Source organism: Festucalex cinctus, chromosome 5, assembly GCF_051991245.1.
Source record: "Festucalex cinctus isolate MCC-2025b chromosome 5, RoL_Fcin_1.0, whole genome shotgun sequence".
Lineage (NCBI taxonomy): Eukaryota > Metazoa > Chordata > Actinopteri > Syngnathiformes > Syngnathidae > Festucalex > Festucalex cinctus.
The window spans coordinates 31731232-31756445 of NC_135415.1; the positions used below are offsets into that span (position 1 = coordinate 31731232).

Sequence of the window (25214 nt, forward strand, 5' to 3'; positions counted from 1 at the left end):
TTTTTTATAATATTGTGAGCTTTTTTAAATATTGCCAACCTTCCCACAATATCGTGATAATTATCATATCGTGAGCTTTATATCATGATATCGTGTGATGACGTTTGGATATCGTCACATCCCTACTGAATAATAATGTGCTCAATAGCACGTGATGGAGGCATAAATATATTTTGTTGTCAACCACTTTGGTTAGAATTATTCAAGTAGCATATGTGTTTTGTTTGCATGTTACCTAATTAAGAGAAACAAATGTAAAGAGTTAGGCCTACACTTAAGGTTATATGTAGCAAATAACTTCCTGTTACGTGCAGGTCAGAAATGGTTTTTCAGGGCGCGAGGGCAGCGGAGTCAAGGCGGGATTTTATTAATGATCATTTAAAAACAAAACAACAGGAAACACAAATGAACTCCGGGCAGACGAACAAGGGAAACTCGGACAGGACAGGACAGAAGAACGGCAGTAATGCAGGCATGAAAATAACAACAACGAACCCACAAGAACTGAACGGAAAACAGGTGACTAAAATTGACAATGACGAGACTCAGCTGGGCAAGACGCACGTGGCAGGCCAAGCTGATTGGTTGATACACTTGGGAAGGGAAGACACAAGCAGGTGCACAAGGTTAACAATAACGAGACAAAAAGTTTCATAGATTATAGATTGAGGGCCCACAATTGAAGTGATTTCCATGATTTAGTTGTTTATTTTTGCAATATTTGGGCTTCGTGCACATAAAACCCACAAAAACAGGATGTCAAAACATTTGAATAATGTAAAGAAATCCCCATGCATACTTTGTGGTATTTTGCATGGGGGGGTTGAATGGACGGATGTATTTTCAAAACAATATGTTAATTAATCTTCACTAGTTGGTTGGATTCATTTTGCCTTCACCACTGCTTCAATGTGGCATGGAAATAAGACAATTGCTTTCATGATGCTTGCTGCCAGTTCTTTGTTTTTGGGTCCGGTAGCTCTCATTTTCCTCTTGTGGCCCCTGAATCTCTAATCTGTGAAAGTTTGACTTTTTGAATAGAATTACGGAAATTATTTAACTTTTTGAGGATATTCAAAAAAAAATTTTTTTTGACGATCACCTGTAGTTTATTTGTATCTTTTCCTTTTATTTTTTTTGTTGTAAGCTTTGTGCCATGTCATTTTGAATATATGGATGGCGGGCCACAAATGACATCCAGGCATAGTTTGGACACCACTTCGATTGTCCTTTTCACACCAAACACAAACGCGAGCCTGCGAAGAACTTAAGTCACAAAAAATTAGTCCACCAAACTCGATTGTATCTGCAACTTTAGCCTCCCATTTTGTTGATTGTGTAATTTTCCAAAACGGAGTTGAGTTTTCCCTCCCAAAAATACACGATTGGTAGTGTTGACCAAAAGGTGAGCCGGGCAAATGTTTGTCAACAAGTTTCACCTCAGCGTATTAGCCAAATGAGCTGTGACATCACATGTCCATAATATAAGGCAGCCATTGCGTGCCCGCTTCAGTGAGGACGCATCATCTCGGAACAAGCAACAAAGACGCCACTGTCGGTCCTGCCAGTGAGATTGAGCGAGGGAACGAAACAAGATTCACAAAACGCTGCTTCCAACTGGTAAGTGCAAAGCTTCGCGATACATGACAGCAGTATTATTAGATTATTGCTATTGGATTGACTGAAGCCGAGGGTCATGACATTGCACCTATGATACTGATGGACCAAAAAACAAGAAAAAATGCTCCGATTTCCAGTTATGGGAAAGTTGATTGGTTCTACTTCCTGCATGCGGGCGAGTATGTTGACGCTGCCAAGCACATGCTGATCAAGTGTCGAGCTTCAGGCATTCAAGGGAGCATCGGGCGGGAGAACGGGCCGCTTGTTCACGCTGATGGACCTCCTCAAGGGTTGAGCTTCATCATCCTGAAGATCTGATGCATGACTAAAATGTAGCGCAGACGCTCACCTCTTCTTTTGCGCTTGTTTGCTCTTTGGTGTTCTTGTGTGAAATTCTGCTCTGCACTTCTCCCTGCTGCAGCTTTACAGACTTTGACAGCATTCGTTCCCCGGCCACGCGTTTGCCCAGCGTGCAGGCTTGTCAGATGATCAAGCGGCAGCAGTCATATGTTGTCGCACCGAGACCAGACCAGACGAGACGAGACGAGACGAGACGAGGAGCAAAGTTGCAAAGTTTGCAACCAGTTTGCAAGTTGCAAGAGTTTGTCGCAAAGCAACATGATCCAAAAGCGAATATTTCCAGTCAGAAATGACTCGTCAGCTCTCATCTGATGCAGAATTGGCCGGCAGGCGCCACCAAAATCTGGTGACTTAAAAATGTGCAAGACATCGCGAGTGCGTGAATTCCCGGCAGAAGCAACACAACAGCGGTTATTGTTCCGTCGCAGCAGGCGCAAAAATGACCAGCGTGTGACGATTGATTGTCTGCCGCATGATTCCATCCTCGCACGAAGACAATTTCAATTGTGTGGATCGTGACCGATGCGTTTTTTACTGCTGTTTTCTTTGTGACTTGTCCGTGTTTTATCATTTAAGTTGATGTTTATTTCAAATTTGGTTTGTGAGTGAGTAGGATTACTTTCTAATACGAGAAAAAACTGCACATTTGGAGTGCCATTTCGTGCTTTCTAATTAGCACCACATGCTGTGAGGTCAGGTGGATCGAATATCTCGGCAAAGGAGAGGCGCTCACTCACAGCTTTCGACAGATTAACAGTATTTGAGAGACAAAAGTCTTTGATCTTTGAGTTCAGCTCATGAAAATGTTGTTCAGCGACGATAACAAAAATAAAGTAGGATTATTACAACAACATACTTTAACCAGGATTATGTTTTATGTGAGGGTGAAAGCAATCGTTGCCCTCTTACCAAACGATATTTTTTTGAAACAAAACAAGTCACTATTTATGTATCAGAGTGATATCAAAATGAAGCTTCATGAAGCGCTTGTGATATTTTTGGACTTCTCTAATGGCAGTCTTGGTTTATTAAAGGTGCAGTGGAAGTTTAGTCAATTTGCCTTTATCTGTAAACCAAGAGCACCATCTGGAGGAGTAAAAAAATATTGCACGCGCATCATGAAGCTTCCTTTTCTAGTTTATAGTCATTTGTGTGGCATGTTAGATTTTTTTTTGTGTAATTAATATTTTCTGCTGTTTTTATTTGTTATTTTTTGGGTGGGGAAAAGCTATGGCGAGCCGAGAGCCACACAAAACCCTTTTGCCAAAAATCCACAGACAAAAGGCCAAAAAGTGCAACAAAAGATTGATCCAGGTTTTACTGCAGATCTAAACTTTAACGATCCAGCTGGTTTTCCACGTCTCATCAGCAAGCTCTGCTTGCAGCCTGATAACGATCCTCAGCTGTGAAATGGCCTCCCAAAAAAAAAAAATCACATGACTTGGATTTAACCAATAACAAAGCAGCTGGAGTTAAATCAAAGAATGTTCAGACTTTCCTTTATATGGCTTTGAAGGCAAATACGGTGACAGAATTCAGATTTTGTGGGGTTATACTGAATTGACGAAAGACTGGTTACGAAAACGTATACAAACTGTTTGAAATTCCATCATCGGTCTCCTTGAAGAAAAGCGCTTCTTTCATCCAGTTGGCTTAATTTTTGGTCGTGAGGTTAACGCAATGTTTTTCTCCTTAGACCAGGATGGGACAGAGCCAGGACAAAATAGAAGGCGCAGAACAGACCCTTGTTGACCGTGGACATAATGGCGACGATGTCATGAAGGCAGGAAGTGCCTGTGAAGAGGAGGCTGGCGCTTCAGAGGGGGGGGAAGATTTGACGGAAGATTTGGACGAAAGCCACAGCCAGGAGCCAATAACAGCTTCCGATTCCAATGGGAGGAACGTCAATTTGTGGGTGAGAGCGTTTGTTGCTGCTGCAGTCGAGGTGAAACAAGGAGTGTCAGGAAGCGGCACAGGAGGAGGAGAAGAAGACGACGACGTTGGGAGGGCCGCTCCAGTTGCTGCAGCGGGCAAAAGGCCAAAAGGTAGCGCTTCGACGCACGCGTTGCTCGAAACGAATCAGAAGGAAGGGAAGAGTGCTGACGAGGACTTGGAAGTGGAAATGGAGGACCAAGGTGAGGGGAAGCAAAAGAAACGTCTTGAATCTTGGGATTCAAACTCTTTCATGCGGCGAGATCATAAAGCTTGTGAGCCGTCGAACCCGCTCGCCGGCGCGGAGCCCAGTTTTATTTTGGAGAAGCTGCTGAGGAGAAACCGAAAGGAGGCCTGTCCAGCTCCAGACCAAGTCCAAGAGATGGAAACGGGTAGCTTGGACATGGAGATCGAGGGGACCACGCCTGTCGCTATAGCAACCGCTTTCACCGCAGAAGAAAGGAACGCGGCCGAATATGGCGACTTGGAAGTGGAAGATCCTGCTGAGCGTTTGACTCGAAATGACTGCGAAACGAATAAGGTGGAGAACTCGACAAAAGCTCAAGACAACAAGGCGGTCATGGCAAATAAAAGCACTTTGCAACCTGCGCAAAGAGCCTTACGTGCAAAAAGGCCGTGTGAGGTCACGTGTGTGAGCACTCGGGAGGGCGTGGCAGCTTGTGGGCGGAGAGAAAGTGATGAGCAAACGGCAAACTCACAACATGTTGTCCTTCCAACAAACGAGGACGGCAGCTCCAGCTCCATTTCCATTTCCATCCCATCCGAGGCAAAAACCCGCCACGCCAACGAGGACCTTCCCGAGACCAACAAAGAAACGGAAACAGCCGAGCAGCCTGATCCGAAATGTGCCGATGAGAAGGCGTTAATGAGACAAAAGTCCCGCGACTCTGCCAGACTTCGGCCTGTCTCTGACCTCATCAAGGAAAACGTCCAGCTGCATGAGAAGCGCCTCCACCAGGACTGGTCCAAGCCCGCTGAGGTCAAATGCGAGGAGCACAGTCAGTCTGTGAATGTAGCACAAATGAAGGCCACCTTTGACTCGCCTCACAAATCGCCTGAAAACGTCATCGTGAGGAAGTCGTCTGTCCGAAAAGGTAAGCTGCTTGGAAAGTGAGGGACCTTCCTGAATGTGGGCCGGATTAAGCAATTTACCATCTGCTTTTCTGTTCTGTGAAATGTGAGGAGACTTTTGTTGTTGTTACCACCTGACTGAAGTACGTACAGGAAAAGGTGTCATGAATGAAAGAGGCACGCTTGCATTTTGCGCGAATATCTCTGCAAAACATCGCCATCTTGTGGCTATAACATTCACTAACTTCTAGACGAGAATTTATTCTTCACAATTGTTAGTTTCATCATTTGACGACAAAGTGCAACAAGGAATTAGCCAACTGGATAAAGAGAAATAAAAAGTACAAAACATTCAAATGTCAAGCAAATACAAAAACACTTCTTGGTAGGGAATCATGCAAAGGGCTACCAGTTTGATACGCACTACTGAAATAACATGGGTGACATGGTTTTAGAAATATAGTTAATAAATACACACTAAAATCTGGTAAAATTATGCCCCCCCCAAAAAATAAAAAAATTTTTTTTTTAAAAATCCCAAATTTTAAATGCATTACGTAACTGCTTTGACCCAATCCAGATTTTTTTTTTTTACTTTTAATTGTTCTTGAGGGGCCCCTGGTGGTCGCCAGGGGTCTCCAATACAAGTTCAGCCTGTTTTCCACGTTTCTCTCCACTACACCTGATTCATGCTCGGGATCGTTGTCAGGCTTCTGCAAAGCTTGCTGATGAGTTGATTATTAGATTAAACTGTGCTGAAGGACGGAGACATGGAAAACAGGCTGGATAGGGGCAAGTTGGAGACCCCTGGTTTATGCATTGGGCTCTGCAAGGAAGGAAGGAAGAAGGAAGCGCGTACGCTGCTCCCAAAAAGCCGCGTTATCACAGCACTGGCGGCGATTGTTTGACAGAGGTGTCAATCAAATCCGCTGTTCCACTCAGCGACGGCCGGGCCGAGTTGGGGGCGGGACCATCTCCTGGAGCAGGAAAGCGCTCAGCAGTCAGCGAGGACAGCAAAAGCAACTTGTTCAGCCTCTTGGTCGTCACACGGTGGAATCATTCGGGATACGCCGTTTTCAATCACTTTTTTCCCCCCAGGAATATTTTATTTTCCCTCTTCGAAGGTAGGCTATGAAATATGTTGTGTTAAAAGTGTTGTCTGTATAGCTGCGTTGAACCCGAAAAAGTAAACGCGTAGCTTGAATGTACATTTTAAGCTAGCATTAGCCGGCGACTGTCGTTCCCAACTGTCATTGGGAAGGAAATAGTCGTCCATTGGCGAAAAAAGCCCGTCGGAGTCGAGGTTGCGCTTCAGGTCGACGTGAAATGCGGATATAGGACATGGAGCGGGTGGGGTGGCCAACCTTAGTGCGGCAATAAAAACTTAACTGCGATGAAGCAACACAAGCGGAGGTAGAGCAGGCAGAGAAGCCGCACCCTGGCCCCTGGCCCCTGGCCCCTGGCACCCTGGCACCCGCTTGCACCTTCACACGGGAGACGGTTACTACCGCATGGATTTATTTGAACACGATACCTAATTTCGAAGTAGCCTCCACTACAATTTGACCCCAATGTCGTGATATCCCGTTCACAACACGTTGCGTGGGTGGGAAATAATCTTCACTCAAGTCAAATGTATTGAGAGATGAATGTTCATTCATTTTACATTTGAGCTTATTTAACTTCTCACAGAACAAAACAATCTTCGTGATCAAGGTTACTAACAACATGACAGACCACTAATATATTTTCAGATACAATGTAAGTTATCTGCAATATTTCCAAACCTTTGAGCATTTTACAATTAAAATAAATGAATCTCATTCTCACAGCACCTGACCTGACAAACATGTCACTGAAAGGAGAAGTCCAGGTTAATTATGTGTGTACCTTCTGCCTTCTAGCCGAAGAACCTTTTATTGTTCTCATAGATATTTCAACAAAGATACATTTTTTTGAAATAAATACAATAATTTTCAGACCAATTATGTGAAACTGGTTAATTTCCCCTGGCACACTGGTTCGGCATCACTGAAAAGTCAATTAATTTGCTTTTGTCATGAGTCAGTTTCATTCAAAATATGACATTGCCGTTTTCATTTCATCAACATACTAATTGATCCTATTAATTATCTTGTGAACCTCATGGAGCTCATCTTTCTTCTGCATGCGCAAGAAAATGGCGGTTGGAAACGGAGTGCATAATTTGACCACAGATTTCGACCCACTCGCGTTGGTGTGATGTTTTGAGTTACAGGAGTTTGTTCACAGAGTCCGACTTTGGGATGAACGCGCACGGCTGACTCGCTGTCCCGAAAGCTTGACAGTCTACAGCTGTGTTTAGGCTTGTGAACAATTCCAGACGCAGCAACTTCTTGTAGTTGTGCTACAGTGTAAAAGGTCTTTAGAAGTGCATTGACCTCCTTGCCTTGCCTTGGCCTGGCCCGGGAAGTGGATGAGGAAGCAAGAGAGAAACAAGAGATATGCAATATGCCTATGCCATATGCTATTTTTAGCGTGAAGGAATATTTTCTTCCTTGAAATGAATTTAGGCACAGTTTCGTGTTTGATGAGGAGTTAATATTTTTGTGGATTCTTGTTAGCCGTTATTCACAGGAAATGTGATTTGGAATATTTCCATTTGACCTTCCAATAGGACATAAATCATTCTGTTTGCAATACTGTTTAAATCCATAAATCCACATTTTCTTGGTGTGAGTTTTTCACTTGGATTTCAACGTCAAGTCGACTTTCCTCAATCTTAACCTTTTTAAGTCGGATAAGAAGTTTTAAGCTGTAGTGCTAATACGCCTCGGATGAGAAAGTGGGGACATTTAAAGTTCATTTAATTTGCAACGCATTTGAGTTTTCTTAATCCACAGATGCCAAATTCAAGGACTAGGGGCCCATACTGAAGAAAATAGTGTGTTGTGGGGTTTTTTCTAAGCTAAGGAAGAAACATTTCATTACAACCAGCAGCATTTTAATCCTTTTGTTTCAGTTGTTTAGTTGTCAGCTCTTTATTTTTTCAGTATCAATATTGAGGTCCTGTACGCAGGTCTCGTATCAAAGGATAAAATTAGACACTTATACAATATTAGCTTGTCACTATTGCCGCTGACTTCTGATGTCAAGTGCTTTTTATTAATGAGATGATTATCCAGTGTTTGGTTTTTAGTCATAACGAGCCTTGGCAGAAAACCGTAAGTACGGTGTGATGTGAACTACGACGACAATGAGAAAAAGCTGCCACTTCGCTTAATCAAATCTACGTCTACTTAGTCCTCTTGGCTGCTCTGCATGCTTTGTGTACTGAACCTTTTCCTCTTCATCACGGTTGAACTGCATTAGATATTTGTTTCTCTCTGTATTAGTACGTAGTTGAACTTTGAGCCTCATTTGGTCTTGTTTGAAAGTCTCACTTCCTCTCCAAAGTATAGAAGTACATGAACCACTGGTGCTTGTGTGTGTGCATGTGATGCATCTTGTTCCATGTATAGTAGACCATATGGGAGGTGAAAAACCACCTTATCTCATTGGTGCACAAAGCACTGGAATGTAGCGGGGAATCTGATCACAATGGTGGTCTGTGGCCTTGGATACAGGAAGGGGATTTAGGTGGCATCCCATGCAATCTTGGTGACAAAAGACGTGTGGCTGTGAAAGTTATCATAACGGCTAATGTCTCTACGGTTCCAGTATCTAAACATTGGCTCAAAACATTCTGTATCTCTTAATGCACAGACCTTGTTTTTGGTGGACATCAAGTTTTTGTTGTACAGACATGACGTGATTACTTGACTGTATGGCCTACTCGATGACAATAACGTATTCAAATTGGAAGGACTCCAACCAAGAGTGAAATTGCAAACATGCAGCACACGAAATAATACATACCATGATTTGAATTTATGTCAGTCTATTTAATCAAGGACACCACAGCTGTGAGAGTGGATGATGTTGAGCCGACCATCGGCGATGATACTGACTTGGCCACAGTTGCCTAAAGATGACCCAATGGATTCCTCATGATTGTAATTTGAGATTACAGAAGCAGATGACTTGAATTGTTCAGTTTTTAGGATAAACCGGTTCCGGAAGTCAGCCCATTTTCTGCCACCATTTTCAAGACTGTCTCCTCCTAGTAATGTGATTATAGTGTTCTCATATGCAGTGTCGTTCAAGGTTGAAAAAACAGTGACTCATTCAGAAACAATGTAATTGGAAATTGGTACATTGTTCAAGAGTAATAACAACCTCTCGTGAGCATAGAAGCGCACAACAAATGGATTCCTACACCACCACAGCAACAGTAACAGGACAAAATATTAAGAACACCTAAATCATTTGGTGTCTCTAATAGGCTCGTCACAAGAACCGATACTTTGGTGCCAAGTCGATGCCAAGATTCTCAAAATGATATGAGCGTCTAATGACGTCACGTGACTACCCTCCCGCTGCTACAATAATAAGGAAGTGGATATAGGCGACTATGGTTTTCAATTATTGGTATGGATTTATTGAGAATGGCTATTGTAATTATTGTATGAGTCAACAAAAACGGCCGTTTTTGTATCTTATTGATGTCTGTTAGAACAGACCTTTTTTGTTCATTGTTTTTTGAGTAAAGGCCTCTGGCAAGATTGAGTAATCGACCACAGGAACTTGCTTCTTAAACTGGTAACAAATGAATCCCAATTTTTGGCATTTGGTTTGAATTTTCGGCTTCATAAATTGGTTTTGACGTACTATTCAAAAGTTTTCATTTACAATTGCAACATTCCTTATATTGCAGTCTTGTTTTTGTGCATTTGAAATTTAAAAGTGTCTGTCTTGTCTCTCACAGATATGAAAGGAGTTGTACGGAAGAGCAAATTCCGTCACGTCTTTGGCCAGGCGGTGAAAAATGATCAGTGTTACGATGATATCCGGGTGTCAAGGGTCACATGGGATAGCGGATTCTGTGCAGTGAACCCCAAGTTTGTTGCCATAATTATTGAAGCCAGCGGTGGTGGCGCTTTCCTGGTACTTCCTCTTCAAAAGGTAAGCTAAATACACACTCGATACGCTCGATGGAGAACGTTACTGTGAGCACACCATTTGCTATGCCATTTGTCATACACTGTGGATATAAAAATCTACATCACCCATGCTCAACGGCCAGGTTTTTTTGGGGGAAAAAAAATATATATCAGAATATTTGTTTTCAACACATTTCTACCCCTTTTTTTAGATTTATTTTCTTTTATTGAATTGTTTTGGTCCATCCTAAATTTGTTCTTCAAGCTGAATTTTCACGGTATTTGAGTTCACAAACTCACGAGAATACATCTTGTACCAAGCCCGTTGATTTTCACCGATCGGTTAAGACCAATCACAAAACAGTATTGTTTGGGGGAGGTACAATGCAGCTGTGATGAAACCAGGAAACACTGACCCCTAGGGGAAACAAACAGTCTAACATAGACGAATGGATGCTGCAATCACCGTTTCCAAAGCGAGAGGCTCTTTATGCATTTTTAATTTCTAGTAAAGATGTCCTTGCTTTTTTTTCTTCTTCTTCTTCTTTCCTCGAGAACGAGACCAAAGACGACATAATTGTGATTCACTCACGAGAGTTTTCCTCAATATCAAACTGGGACTGTTCCACAGTGATTTGCTTGAGAAAGGCGGGACATTTTGTTCAATACTTCGAGCTGATTGGACGATGCCTATCTTGTACACGTTTGTTTTGACCAATCACGGCAACGGATGAAAATGCGTCTTCAGTCTCGTTTTAGGAAGAAAAAAAAAACGGCACAAACACCTTTACCAGATAAAAATCCTCGAAGCGCCATTGTTCAACATTGAACAAGGAAACGGTGACTAATTCTGCAAGAAAAGAATTAATCGCAGCATCCTTGTTAGGTTAGTTTGTTCCTACGGTGTCAGCACTTCCTGGCATCACAATGTTGCTCTGCGATTGGTCTGGCTCGGTTAAACAAGATTTATTCTCGGGAGTTTGAACTTCAAATTTAATGTTGAAACAAAATTGAATGTGATTTCAATATACAAACAAATTCAACTTGCAAACAACCTCTCAGAATCCATCGTGTTCGTAAGCTGAGGACATCCTGTACTAGTGGTGTGTGTTAAGTGTTCTTTTGTTGTCGTTTTTTTTTTTTCATGATTGAATAATTTTTTTCCTCAGAATTGAGCGATTCCGTATTTTTTATTTTTTTTTCCCTTTGGCTTGGACTAGGAAAAAAAAACTGTTAGTGACTACCACATTTTTTTTTTCTTGATTTCTTTTAGAAGCCAGAAAGTTGCTATTTAGAATGACTTTAGTTTTCTGTCATATCTGAGCTGCTTTTTTTTTTTTTCTACAAAATTAAACAAACTGCATAAACATCCTCCGAGACTAATGATTTCATAATTTTTGCCGGGGGTTGTATTTGCACACCTGATTCATTATGGTTGTTGTACTGAAGGTCAGCCCAAACCGGTTTTTGCACTTCTCTTGCCCCCCCTCCCCTCCCCTTTTTTTTTTTTTTTTTTTTTTTAAATAAGAATGAGAATGCCTTCTATCTGTAGAAAGGTTTGTTGTCTTAGTCGTGTGTCTCTGTTGAATCAAAGGTTTGTGACATTTCTGCGTGCACTAATTGCCTCAAGTTGGGAAGTACCGTGATTGTATATTTTTTTTTCTTTTTCTATTTCTCTTTCAAGTGCTAAGGGCTGGTGAACAGCAAACACAAAATGGAGGAACTCATTTTATATATATATATATATATATATATATATATATATATATATATATCTATATCTATAGCTAGCTATCTAATCTAATCTATCTCATGGATTAATCGTCTGACTTTATTTTGCTCCAGGAGGTGACTGTGACTCAGCATAGCCATGCATATTGTTTCCTCCATTTGGTACGCTGCTGAACACGCCATTCCTTGCCCTCATTGCCTTCAATCTTATCCTTTGTCTCACTTACTTAGCAGGATGTTTGCTAATTTATTCCCTGATTTCCATATGAAGAAAGCTCTGTGGGAAGGGAAAAGCAGCTTAGCAAGTGAAACGTTCCTAATGATTCTGCTAACATTTTGGATCGATATCTCCACCATATTTTTGAGGGCTCTGATATAGAAAGAAATTTGGACACGACTTCCTGTAAGACATCGGAAGTAGCGTTGAGCCTTTTGTGATGGTGGCTTTTTTTTTTTTTTTTTTTATGTTTTTTTTTCCTTTCCTAATAGATCATAAACCCCTGTAGCATTTAAAAATGTCTTGCACAGATGGAAACTTTTTGGCGGTTGTACTAACAGCAATGTTTTGAACATGCACCCGGTCTAGGAAAGTCGGTACAATTTCCAATGCCTCCGAAAAATTATGTGCAGTCCTTTTTATTTCAACTAATTTTGTACTGTGCTGGGCATTTTAAGGCCCTGAAGAAATACAGAACATTTTTGTACTGTATTTGGTAGGGGTGTTAAAAAAAAATCGATTCGGCAATATATCGCGATACTACAGCACGCAATTCTCGAATCGATTCAATAGGCAGCCGAATCGATTTTTTTAACATCCATTTTTGATGGAAAAATATTCCACAAAACGTCTAACTTTCACACCTTAAGCATGGAAGAATGTTATATTCATGGAACATTAAGCCTTAATACTTTTATTTCAATGCTGTTCAAACATGAAAATTGTTACAACCTGTTTGTTAAATACAGTGGCTCACCGTTATAACACTGAAGTTTGAGATCAATAAATAATACATTTTCATACAAATCTTACAGTGTACATGTATAAGACTTAGACTTGACTTTATTGATGGCTCCCTCTGGGAAGTTTACTGAATGGTATTTTCTAAATTTGAGTAAACAATCTTGTTTATTAATCGGTATCGAATCGAATCGTGACCTATGAATCGCGCTACGGATCGAATCGTCAGGTACTAGGCAATTCACACCCCTAGTATTTGGTGTTTTTAAGCTACGAAAACAAGTTCTTCAGTTTAATGGACAATTTAATTTATACAGAGTGACATAAACTGGAACTTTTTAACAATCCAAAAAAAAAAAAAAGAGTGATGGGGGAAAAAAACATTGCATTCATAATACTAATTGAAACCTTTGGTTACTGGAATTGTGGAGTGTTCACTTGCTCAGTCACGGTTTTTCACGGTTTCTCAGTGCTGCCACTTGCTCATGTCTGCCAAAATTCCTTTTTTTTTTTTTTAAGTCACCCTATATATGTAATGTGCACGTGTATATTTTTAAATATGCACATACAGTAGGCCTACATACAAATGTACACATACCGTACATAAATATAAAAACACAGGTAGGGCCTCTTTCATGTGTTAATCAGCTGATGTTGCTGAGGATTGCTTGGCTTGACTTGACTGCTCAGCCGGTTGATTCTGCCTTTACCACTCCTGCCGCTCAGTCATGCTGACTGCAGAATTTACCATATATGGTCAAATGTGCTCCCTGCCTGACAGCCTTCCAAGAGCGTTTCCTCTCTGCCTGCTATTGGCTGCTCCATGCAGTGTCAGTCCACATGTGAATGTGGAGAGAACTGGGCTTAAGTCAGCTGTTTTATCTGACTCCACCATTAAACGGCATGCACGTGTGTTAGAGTCCAGAACATTGTTTCATTTCTTGAACATATTTCTTCGGACACTTTTATTATAACTTTTACAGATTGGTTGGCGCAGTTCAATCCTGTGAAAATATTCTAGTTCACAATGAGGCAATTGTTTTCATTCATGAATGACTTACCTGTTTGTTTGTTTTTGTTTGTTTTTTAATTGAAACATAAAAAAAAATTAGGGGTGGGAATATTCGACTGTCTCACAACTCTATTCCAATTTTTGGATCTGCGATTCGATTCAGAATTGATTTCCAATTCAGAACGATTTTTAATTTAAGATTCGATTGACAAAGATTTCTGCTTCAATTTATAGATGTGCAAAGAATCATCCTGATCTACTCCAGTCTGACTCGCTATTTGCGGCAGTTATATCACTCAAAAGAATGGCTATTCATACAGAACGCTTCTGGAATGTATACAGAGAAGGATATCAACATTACTCACCGGCATATGTTCTTCCTGCAAAAAAAACACAACAAAAAACTTTTATTGGCATAACTTGATCGTGACTTTTCCCTTCTATTCTCTAATTTGGCTACAACTTAAGTGTATCGGAACACACGGAAGCACACTGTCCCGAACTGACTAAATCGTGTACAACATTGACAGCGCTCCCAATAAAGGCACACACATACAATGGCAAGACGGTATAAAATAATTTCAATAAAATTGATTTTGGGACAATTAAAATCCAGAATCGTCTTACGCTTATGTTTACCGCTTCCTGCTGCTGATGCACGTAGGGCCACCCGCCATCTTATGTGTGTCTGACCGGCGGCAATAAATTCATTAAAGCTCTTATTTATTTAGTGATTTTTGACACGGATTGCACCGATTGTTACAAACATGAGACATATAGCGATGTTCATTTTCTCTCTTTTCAGTCTTAAGAGGCCACAAACAAATCCTAAGAAGCAACTTAGTTGTGGTGAATCGGAGTCCGTCAACAATAAGTGTCCGTGCAGAACATTAAATATTGGTTCCGGGCCTCCAGGCAACTTCCAGGTCGCAAATATGTTTTTTAAAATGATTAAAATAGCTTTGACGCATGCATTTAGGCGTCGACCAATTTTTGTGGTCGACCCAACCGACTTTGTTGACTTTTACTCCCAGTCCTAATTTCTTGCCTATCATTTATTAGGGTTGTAAATCTTTCCAGTTCATGTCTAGTACACAGATGGACCGGGAGACTTATACCATATTTTTCAGACCATTCATGGCTCGAGTATAATTCATGCCAGTCAAAAAAGTGCATTATGAAATGTGCTGTTCAGTTATTTAAAGTACAATCGAATACTGGAGCGCAGTCTTCAGGCAGTACAAGTAAAGGAAGCTGTAATAAGCACAAGCCGCTGATTTCTTTATAACAGGCTGTTTTGAGAAATAAATGAGAGTCTACTGACTTTCATAAACATATGACAGCAGTGTTCCATCTTGACCAAATGTCAGTTATTGCAGTGTGTGTTTGGAAGTATTTCTGAACACAGAATGCGGGTGGGGTGAAATACTGAATTTGCAAATACACGGAACAGGGATATATGACAGACAAAGTTCCCATTTTAATATATACAAGGCACACCTGAGTACAGGTTGCTGGCCAGCTAAACTATGATAAAAAAAAAAAATAGTGTCATTTGTATTCCGAAAAGGAGAATTTTCCATTGTACTGTACGTGGACAGCATCTGCATTGAAGAGACGTGTGGTGTGAATCGTACCTTGGGCTACAAGGGGAGGAAGCGTGCAGGCCTCTTGTGTCAATGAAAAGAATGTCCTGTCCTGCCTGAAGGAATTGTTCCTCAAATGTTTTTGTTTTTCACTGGTGAGCTGCTTTGTGCGTGTGCATACATGCGTGAGTGTGAGTGTGAGTGAATCACCTTTATTTGCTGCTTTCCTACTGGTTGCTGTGCAACTGGTTGTTCTCTAGGTTTTGGATACTTGCTCTATACCGGTTCTGAATGTTATGTAATCATATGCTGTGTTTAGCTCCTTGATGTGGGTGTTCAGACACCGTTGAACTTTTGACAAAGATTACTCTTTTTCCCTAGATTTAATTTCATTGCTTTTTTTTGCTCACATTTGGAGCATTTGTTATTGATGTTGTCTGGACGACAGAGTTGGAATTTGCAAACCTGAAACAGCTGTTAATGAAATTTATAAGGATAATGAGAATTTAAATAAAAAAAAAAAAAAAAAGGGGCTGCACCCAGACCAAAAGAAGTCAAACTTGTCAATATATATTGCAGACAAGTTTAGATTTTCATAGACAATGTTTAGTGTAGCGTTTCGGTTCGCCAATGATATCAAGAATTTTTTTACACCTCCTCAATGTCGCCAAAGACGCCATCAGCACTCTCATATCCTGCTGCAGAGAGGCGTGTCCATTGGACTCCGGTCATGCACTGGTCATCGGGGTCCCTGGAAAGAGGTTCCAAAGGCTCCAATATGTCCAAAACGGTGCTACACCAACCTCACTCGACTCAACCCACATAGTTGAGCCAATTGACTCTGCTCAAGACGATGGGCAACGGCGCCTTCGAGGCTGCTGCTCCTCAACTGTGGAATGGCCGCCCCTGACCACCTCGGAGCTCCACGGACAGTGAATGCATTTAAAAAACGGACTAAGAACCTTCCTTTACAAAAAAAAAAAAAAAACTTTCCTTGACTGATTTTATTCTATCTGTTGACTTTTTTTTATTGGATACACTCACATGCCATTAATGCCTCAAACTGGGTAATATTTGACACCCCTGTTCCCCTTCTGCTCTGTTCTCATTTGCCATTCCCATGCCAGGGCTGGCTGAGGCCCGAGTGTGGAATTTTAAAAATGGCTGCAGTCTAGCCGAACTGTCGGTTTGCTGTTGCCTGCTCAAGTTGATCAATCATCCTGTCGCATCGATTGGTGCACCAGAGGCGGGCACGTCAGTTTTTGCTGGTCCGTCATTTGCCAGCGGCCGTGCCACCTCCTCCTCTTCCGTCTTCCATTATTTCAAGCTGAACAAGAACTCATTTGTCATCATTATTTTTAGCACACTTTTGTTTTACCTGAAAGACGTGAGAGCCCGGACACTTTCTGAGTAAGCTCATTTCGGTGGCTTGTATCCTGGATCTTGTTGTTTCTGTGACAACTTGCAGCACGACTGGCACATGCCACGTGCTGAAACCAGGGCGATGGCTAGTTGGGTCTCTTTGGCCTCATTTTCTTCTTTGACTTTCTTTTGGCTGTTGCAAATCCTTCCGTTTTCTTTAGCATGTTGCACCCACACAACAAGCGTTTACTATTTACAGAATCAAAAGACACACCTTTGGCCGTAATGTGACACGAGTTAGTGAATGGAGATTTTGGCACGAGTGTGAGCTTTACCAATATTGATCTTGGTGTTTGTACAATAAATTTCAAAAAATCATACTCTGACCCATACTCTGCATTTATCAAATATATGCTAATATCGAGACAGAAGTAGCAGGGCCAAATGTTTCCCTCTCTCTCAGCTTCAGGGCAGATTCCACAGTGATGTATAGACAAGATCTTGTGATATATTTTCCGCCCACTCCTCCCTCATATACTACTCAAAATATTTAGTCTGACCTACTCTGGATGGACTTTGATCACTAGAGTTGGGGTGTATGTGCCACAGCCCAACTGTGTCAGTCAGGTGACTGCATAGTTCCAGAGCTAATAGTCGTGCACCACCACAATGGGAGTGTATGAAATAAATGCTTGTCAGCAGTTACTTTAGCTGTTCCCATGCACTTATCTTAGACATTATTACCCAGACGAACAGCATGCACTTATCTCGAAACTACCCAGAGGAGCAGCATGTTGCAAAAGTGGATACCTAATCATTTGCACAGGACATTAAACAGACTTGACCCTCCCTTGTACAAAGTCCACATGCAGTTGGCCTTGAGTTACTTGTTTGCTTAATTTATAATGCACTAATAGTAGCAAAATACGCCTAACTTGTACTGTACTACTCTCACTTCTGCCCCCAATGATTGTTGCTCATTCATCATCACAGTCAGACGGTTAATTCAAACTTTCTCATAGCCTGAGTGTGCAGAGGAAGCTAATAAAACTAAATGAAAAGCAATGGCTTTCATATTTCTTCCATTGGTTTTCTTGTCATAGAGAAATTTTGAACATGTTCAAAATTTGATGTCAGGAAAAACAGTATAAAGAAGAGTTGAGATAATCTGTCACGTGTCTTTGCAACACTGAATGAAGCTTGATGAAGAAGCAACACTGCGCCGCAGCCTTGCAAGTGAGATACGAGCATTTCGAGAACCATTGAAACTGTTTAGAAAACGCTGCAACCTTGAACGGGCCCTGACGTGAAACCAACATCCGTTAGCATCACAAATGTTCGCCCCTCAGTGGCATACGAGCTCTTTACACTCATCACAATGAGATTTGTTTGGAATTCACTGCATATCTGCAAAATGTAACAATGTGCTAGCAATAAGCAATTGCTAGCATCAATTGTCTCAATTGCCATTCTCATAAGTTGTCATAATGGAATATACAATTGAAACCATAACTTGACATACAGGAGGAATGGGCCAACATTTCAGACATCTATTTTGTGAAGCTTGTGGAAGGTTATCCAAAATGTAAAAAAAAAAAAAAAATGCATGACTTTTTTTTTTTTCCCCCCCCCCTCTTCATTTTGTTCACGAGTTGGTTATGTAAAGGATGCAGTATTGTTATTTTAGAAGACAGATGTGGTGATCTGAGGACTGTGCCTTTACTGTATATTTAGTAACTTTCCCTAAGTACTGTGTGAGGTTCAGCAATGGTGTAGATCTGATCTTGGTTTGCAGCTCCAGTAAAGCCTTGAAATCCTTTCTGGCTTCAAATATGTGCTCGTTTTTTGACAGCTGTGCATCTCATGTATTCATCTTTGAAGTTGTCGGTGTGATTCCTACCACCCCTTTCCTGTCTGTCAAAGTGCTCTTAATCACTGAAGCATGTGCTGATGAAAAGGCCGCAGTCTTGATCCGTGGCATGGCCATTGCAACTGATGTGAATGGCTGAATAAGTGGCAACGTTGTAGTACTAGTACGTTATCTCACGACGGAAGAGTCTTTTAATCACCTTTTCCTGTTTGCAAATGTATTGATGATATCCTATTTCAAAACGTACTCATCCATCAGGGGAGACTGACTTCATCGCCTGTTGTCGTTACAGACGGGACGCATCGACAAAGTCTGCCCAACAGTGTGCGGTCACACTGGTCCAGTGTTGGATATTGACTGGTGCCCCCACAATGATCAGGTCATTGCCAGCAGCTCTGAGGACTGTTCAGTGATGGTAAGATCTGCTGCACATTTTTACACCTTCCGCTCTTCTGAACTGTTCAGGAGAAACGGCAGCATGCGTTTGTCAACTGACAAGCAATGACACGTTTTCATTGCGAAAGACGGGCCTGCTGTAACTCATGTAGGGGTGCGGACCTTGCCCTTTGGTTTAGATTAGACTCACAAATGTTTTTTTTTGTAGAAATCATAGTAGAGAGATTTTTTTTATTTTATTTTTTTCATCTGAGGTTGGCGTTTTAAAGAATTTAGCTGTTGATTCTTCCACCTTATTTGGTACATAAACTCTGAAAAAAATGGTACTTTGTAAGGGTCCATTTTTAATTCCCTGTAAGGTTCACAATTGGTATCAGTCTGAAAACAAAATAGATATAGAACATCCCTACTATGGTACATAACGGTCAAAATCATAAAATTCCCAATATGTACCCTGCGTAAAGGGCACACTATTGAGGGTACTGCCCCAGTGACAAGCCATTGGACCCTTCAAGGTACAAATGTAGCACCTTTTATCTGACAGTGTAGTGCAAAAACTAGTATGGAATGTATAAAATGTCACTAATGATTCCTTTCCTGGAGGTGTAATGGCTCTTCCTGGTCAACCTGATCTATGGTTGTTGTACTGTTGCACAATGCTTTAGTTATTAGCCATTGTACAATAGGTTAGTCTCCAGGGTAGCCATTGTTTCTAAAAAAAAAAAAAAAAAAAAAAAAAAAAGACGTCAGAATCCTTATTTTTGACGAAATTACTTCATATTTTCTTTCAACACCAGTAACCAGGAGGTCATACATATCGAAAGTTGTACATTTTGCCCTTCATGCTACATGTGGATCACTGCTGCCCCCATGAGGTTATTTTGTATAATACATTTACCACACATCTATTTGTTGGCTTTTTTAAGGTTGTTTTAGTGCTGTCACTGTTTAGAATTGATTTTTCCATCAATACTGATAAATGGTAAGGGCGTCTACGTTATCCACTTCTGAGGCGACTTCAAGTTCAACTACCTGTCATTTGGTTCTTCATACTACCAATCTATGAACTTGTATTGTGCTTTTTCCTGATTTGGCCTGTAACATGTCAGGAGATTGATAATTAATTGTCAATTAATCTGAAGATTGATTAGTTGAATTGTGAATCTTATAAAGCGAAAGAGGCTTTATAGCGTGAGATGAACCTTGGTGGAGTTGCTGTTGGTTGAACTTTTGGATCTTTTACAGGTGTGGCAAATTCCTGAGAATGGCCTTGTCTCGCCAATGTCCGAGCCCGCAGTGGAACTGCAGGGTCACTCCAAGAGAGTCGGCATAATCACTTGGCACCCGACAGCTCGCAATGTTCTCCTCAGTGCAGGTTCGAGCTCCTTTTCTTTCTGGCTTTCTCCAATTTTATGGGGCCCTAATATATTGTCTGCCTCAAAGTCATATGTTGAGAGACTGTCAAACGAGACCATTGGTTGCCTTCTTTTGACCGCCTTGCCAGGTTGTGACAACGTGATCATGATCTGGAACGTGGGCACTGGCGAGGCCATGATCACTTTGGACGACATGCATCCCGATATGATTTACAATGTTTGCTGGAATCGCAACGGCAGTCTCATCTGCACCGCCTGCAAGGACAAGTCTGTCCGTATTATTGACCCCCGCAAGGAGGAAATTGTTGCCGTAAGAGGAACAAACGAGTGGGGGCGGGATCCAATTGTTTGAAGAACAACATTTTGTATGAACTATTCTTCCAGGAGAAAGAAAAGGCACATGACGGTGCTCGGCCCATGAGGGCCATTTTCCTCAAGGATGGCAAAGTCCTCACCACCGGTTTCAATCGTCGGAGTGAGCGACTGATCGCCCTCTGGGACACGGTGCGATGTTTGATTTTTGCTGCTTGTGCTTTTGCTCACTCTGAATTGTTTCTCATCAGACTTCAGCCACACCTCCTATAGGCAAGAATAAGAGCAATCGATTTTGCACAGACAGTCCTAGATATAAATATATATATATATATACAGTATGCTGATTTGTTGGCAATATGTCATAATTATTTGCCTCTTAAAATATCTCTGTTTTTTTTTTTTTTGTTTTTTTTAAATATCTCTTTGTAGTACATGAAACTTTGGAAGTTGAGCATTATCTTTGTAGCATAATAATTAGCATGTGAAAGTAAGTATACCTTGTTTAACTCAATCACCACCACCATTTCAGGCAATTTATCATTCAACCTTTGTGCATTCATACAGAACCTCTCATTTATGTGCATACATTATTTCCAGCAAAACTTTGAGGAACCCATGACTATGCATTGCATGGACGCCAGCAATGGAGTGCTCATGCCCTTCTATGACCCAGACACCAACATGGTGTACGTTTGTGGAAAGGTACGTTTGTTTGGATTCAGCCAAATTGATATTAGCGCTGTAATTTATCGATTTCCTTTTTTTTTTTTTTTGTATACGTCTTGACAGGGTGACAGCAGCATCCGCTACTTTGAAATCACGGATGAAGATCCGTATGTTCACTTCCTGAACAGCTATGTCTCCAAGGAGTCTCAGAGGGGAATTGGCTGCATGCCAAAGAGGGGCCTTGATGTCAACAAGTGTGAAATCGCAAGGTAAGGCCTGAACCACTGTCAAATATATGGAGTGGGATTCTTGTCCTCGCCACTAGAGAGCAGCATAGGATCACCAAACGGTCAATTGCACTCTAATAGTTGAACTTTGTGTTTATGGCCAGGTACTACAAACTCCATGAAAGGAAATGTGAGCCTATTGTGATGACTGTGCCAAGAAAGGTGAGTTTGTCACCCTTTTCCAGACACTCAGCCACACTAAGCACCACCACTGACTCGCTGCTCTCGGCTGTCAGTCTGACCTGTTCCAGGACGACTTGTACCCTGACACAGCTGGGCCTGACTCGGCCCTGGAGGCCGAGGAATGGTTCGAGGGCAAGAATGGTGACCCCATCCTCATCTCGCTCAAAAATGGCTACGTTCCAACCAAGATCCGGGAGTTCACCGTTGTCAAAAGGAACATTTTGGATGCCAAGGTGACCAAGAGCACAGAGAACGCGACCCCGGCCTCGCAGAATGCAACAATCGTGAGTATTGCTGCAATATTTGCAAAAATAATGAACACGACGTATACTGTACCTCTTTTTTTTTTTTTTTTTTTTTAAGTAAATTATTTCATTTGGATTGGCATCACATTGGAAGAGTAGTTAGAAGTTGTTATGCTCTGCATTCCAATCTTGGTTTTGGCTTTTTTGAATTTTGCGCACTTCCTACTACAGTCCAAAAGGATTGGCGTGATTGTGAATGTGATTGTGATTGTTTGTTGATCTGTCAATAATGTACTCTGAACAGGATCAATGTTGAATCTGGACTGCATGAGCAGTTATTTGTACATATGCTGCAGATATGAGAAGTGCCCTGTTCAAAGGTGGGGGAAACGGAACCCATTGTCACATTATGGCCAAAGAGAGAATCCTGGTCGGTTATTGTTCCTTTTGCTGCTGTAAATACGAAACTCTTCTTGTGGCAGATCCCGCGTGTCAACTAATTGGAAATCTTCCCCAATTAGCTACCATGACTACTTTTTTTTTTTTTTTCTCTATTTCTTCTTTTTGCTGTCTTCTGCCGGTTGGCAAATAGTTGTGGAACATTGCCGACAACTTTTTAGCATGTGTGTAATATTGGTGTTGTGTGACTTTGTTTTTTTTTTTGACTGGTGCGGCTTGAGTACAAAAAGTGTTACATTGTAAATACTGTAAATATACAATCCACCAGTTGTAAGATTTTGTCTGACCATTGAAATGAATGTTTAATTGTGTTAATTTAGTTGAGTAGATTTTTACAAAAACTACTCACAAAAGATTCGTAATGTTTGGCTTTTTTATTTGGGGTCGATCTGAGGATAAAGTAATCAAGGTTTCCCCAGAAAAGTTGCAAAGCCTAATGATGAAACTTAGCTGTACTCTCATGCTAATTGCCGCAAACGCATACAAATATACTTTGTTTTTTTTCCCTGAAGAAAGAAGAGACTCTTAATTTTTTTTCCCCTTTTTTTTTTTTAAGATACAGTTTTCTCTTTTCATGGAATTTAGGTTCCATGTTTTTATAGCAGTATAACACAATATTCTGTGGGCCTTGCAAAATCAGCCAAAATCCAGTAAAACAGCTGGGATGCTTCAGTGAAAATGAGTTAATATAGGCCATTTATTAACAATATTTGAACATAGTTTCAAAAATTCAACAACAAGAAACTACTCCCAAACTTTTGAATAGCAGAGCCAACTTAATAAGCACTCATATTACACTCTGTTTTCAGCCATCCACACAGATTGAATCATGCAAATGAGCAATCCATGTTTGTGGTTTGCTTGACCAATAACAATTGATCCTGCTACTGTACCCACAGAAATCAGACGCCAAGCTGGAAGAGATTTTGAAAGAAATGAAAGCCCTCAAGGACCTGGTCAGCAGTCAGGAGAAGCGACTTGTCAAACTTGAAGAGCAAATGGGCAAAATTGCTATTTAGGGACTCTTTGCTGGAATCTTCCACGTTCCGTTGGCTGCCGATCTCGATGGCAGCGTTTGGAATGACGGCTGCCTTGCAACATTCCAGATGTGCTTTTCCTAGCCAGACCCAAACCTCTGCATAACACAGTTGGAATCATCTTTTGCAGGAACTACTGTTCTTTTCTTTCCCCCTCCCCTCACAAACAACTCTTTCGCTTTCGTTCTGTGGCAGCTTTGTTTTTTTTAATAATTTTTATTTTGTTGACTTGTATAACATGTCTTAACAACTATTCTTTCCATTTTTGACAAAAGGGCCAAATAACTTCCAAACGAGCGTTGCTTTTTTTTTTTGTTTCTTCCTTTTTTAACTGTTTCATTGTCATATTACAAAATTGTTCCGTAGACAAATTGGACTATTTGTTTACATTATGTTCACTCGGAGGACTTTTTCTTGATGATTGAGGCTGCACAAATCAATATCTACCTATCTTCTTCTAACGTCATTCTAACATTCTTACTCAAGCATTCCTCTGCTTGCACTTGTATAATTGAACATAAAACCTATTGATAAAATGTCCTTTTTCTTCTGAGAGAGCTTCTGGCACATTCCACACACAACTATCGTCAGGTTGCCTTTCTTAAACTATTCCCAACACAATTGTGTGACAATGTGCCTCCTTAATGTCTTGTGCGAGGACATTCCATCTTTTCTTAAAAGGGGTGGTGGGTTATTTGAATATTTTGAGCTTTTTACATCACTATATTTTCTTAAGCCTATTTCTCATTCCAGCTGTGTTTATGTCCCTCTTCGCACTTCCACTTTTTTTTTCTTTTTTTTTTTCATATACAAAAACCCCGATTGTCTCGTGAGCTTGTGTAAAAGATCAACTTAGATTATTTTCCATCTGCTTCTCATTGGGAAAAAGACGGGTAAACGTGTTTGTCAAATTTGTTGCCACTGTAAAGCCCTGAAAGTGCCACAGGCGCAACTGTGCAAGAGTTTGTCGAGAACTGTCGTGTGTTTACGTGTGTAGTTTAAGTCACGTTGTAAAAGGAAGATATGAAGCCACTTAATAAGGATGCCAAAATGTACAACTTGGAGCAAGTCTGCTTCATAGATGACATCTCAAATCAAGCATCTCATCATTGCAGTATGGCTTTTTCCGAGCTATTAAAGACAAAAAAAAAAAATAACATTTTTGGATGGAATATAGTGGGACACTTTTGTGCTGCTGGCACCGGAGTTCGGTTTCGAAAACTAGAGAATGACGACTAATCCAAAGGGACACTGTAGGTTGGAAGTTCGAGTTGAACGATATGTTTGTATTTAGGTCTAGAAAATGAGTGAAAGCTCGTGTAAATGACTGTTTTGATGCTTAAAAAAAGAAAAAAATCCTCTGCTTTGTGGCTGTGCCGAAGAGGGTGTTTGTAGGGTGGGTGGGTTTTAAATGTTTCTCCTTGTTTATGTTCCCTGCACCTTGCCATAATGCAAGAGCTTGAAACCTCAAAATCAAAGAAATATCAAGTGAAAATGAACCAGGTTGACGCTCGAGCATTTTTCTTTCTTTTTCTTGCTGCAAGTATCAAACATTGATTACAAAAATAAAGACTTTTTAAAGTGAATGGTTGACTCTCCTTTCATGTTACCGTCCCAGTTTGTACATCCACTGGCATGAACCTTTTATTAAAAAAAAAAAAAAATGAAACGCTTTTTATGCTAGTTACATGTAAAGTGGAACGTTT

General features: G+C 40.8%; 1 protein-coding gene across 2 annotated transcripts; it reads left to right on the top strand.

Annotated features, from left to right (window-relative positions):
- Positions 1–390: 390 nt before the first annotated feature.
- Positions 391–25094, top strand: LOC144018878 (coronin-1C-A-like). 2 transcript variants are annotated; one of them, XM_077521497.1, is made up of 12 exons: positions 391–519; positions 3677–5027; positions 9851–10047; positions 18837–18959; positions 20186–20315; positions 20445–20626; positions 20701–20820; positions 21229–21333; positions 21421–21566; positions 21689–21746; positions 21821–22051; positions 23371–25094. In XM_077521497.1, exons 1-12 carry the CDS (start codon positions 406–408, stop codon positions 23488–23490), a joined length of 2877 nt encoding a protein of 958 aa, XP_077377623.1. In that variant the 5' UTR covers positions 391–405; the 3' UTR covers positions 23491–25094. The 2 variants fall into 2 exon arrangements, with proteins under 2 accessions (XP_077377623.1, XP_077377624.1); XM_077521498.1 differs by lacking the exons at positions 391–519; positions 3677–5027 and adding an exon at positions 5802–6128.
- The last annotated feature ends 120 nt before the right edge of the window (positions 25095–25214 follow it).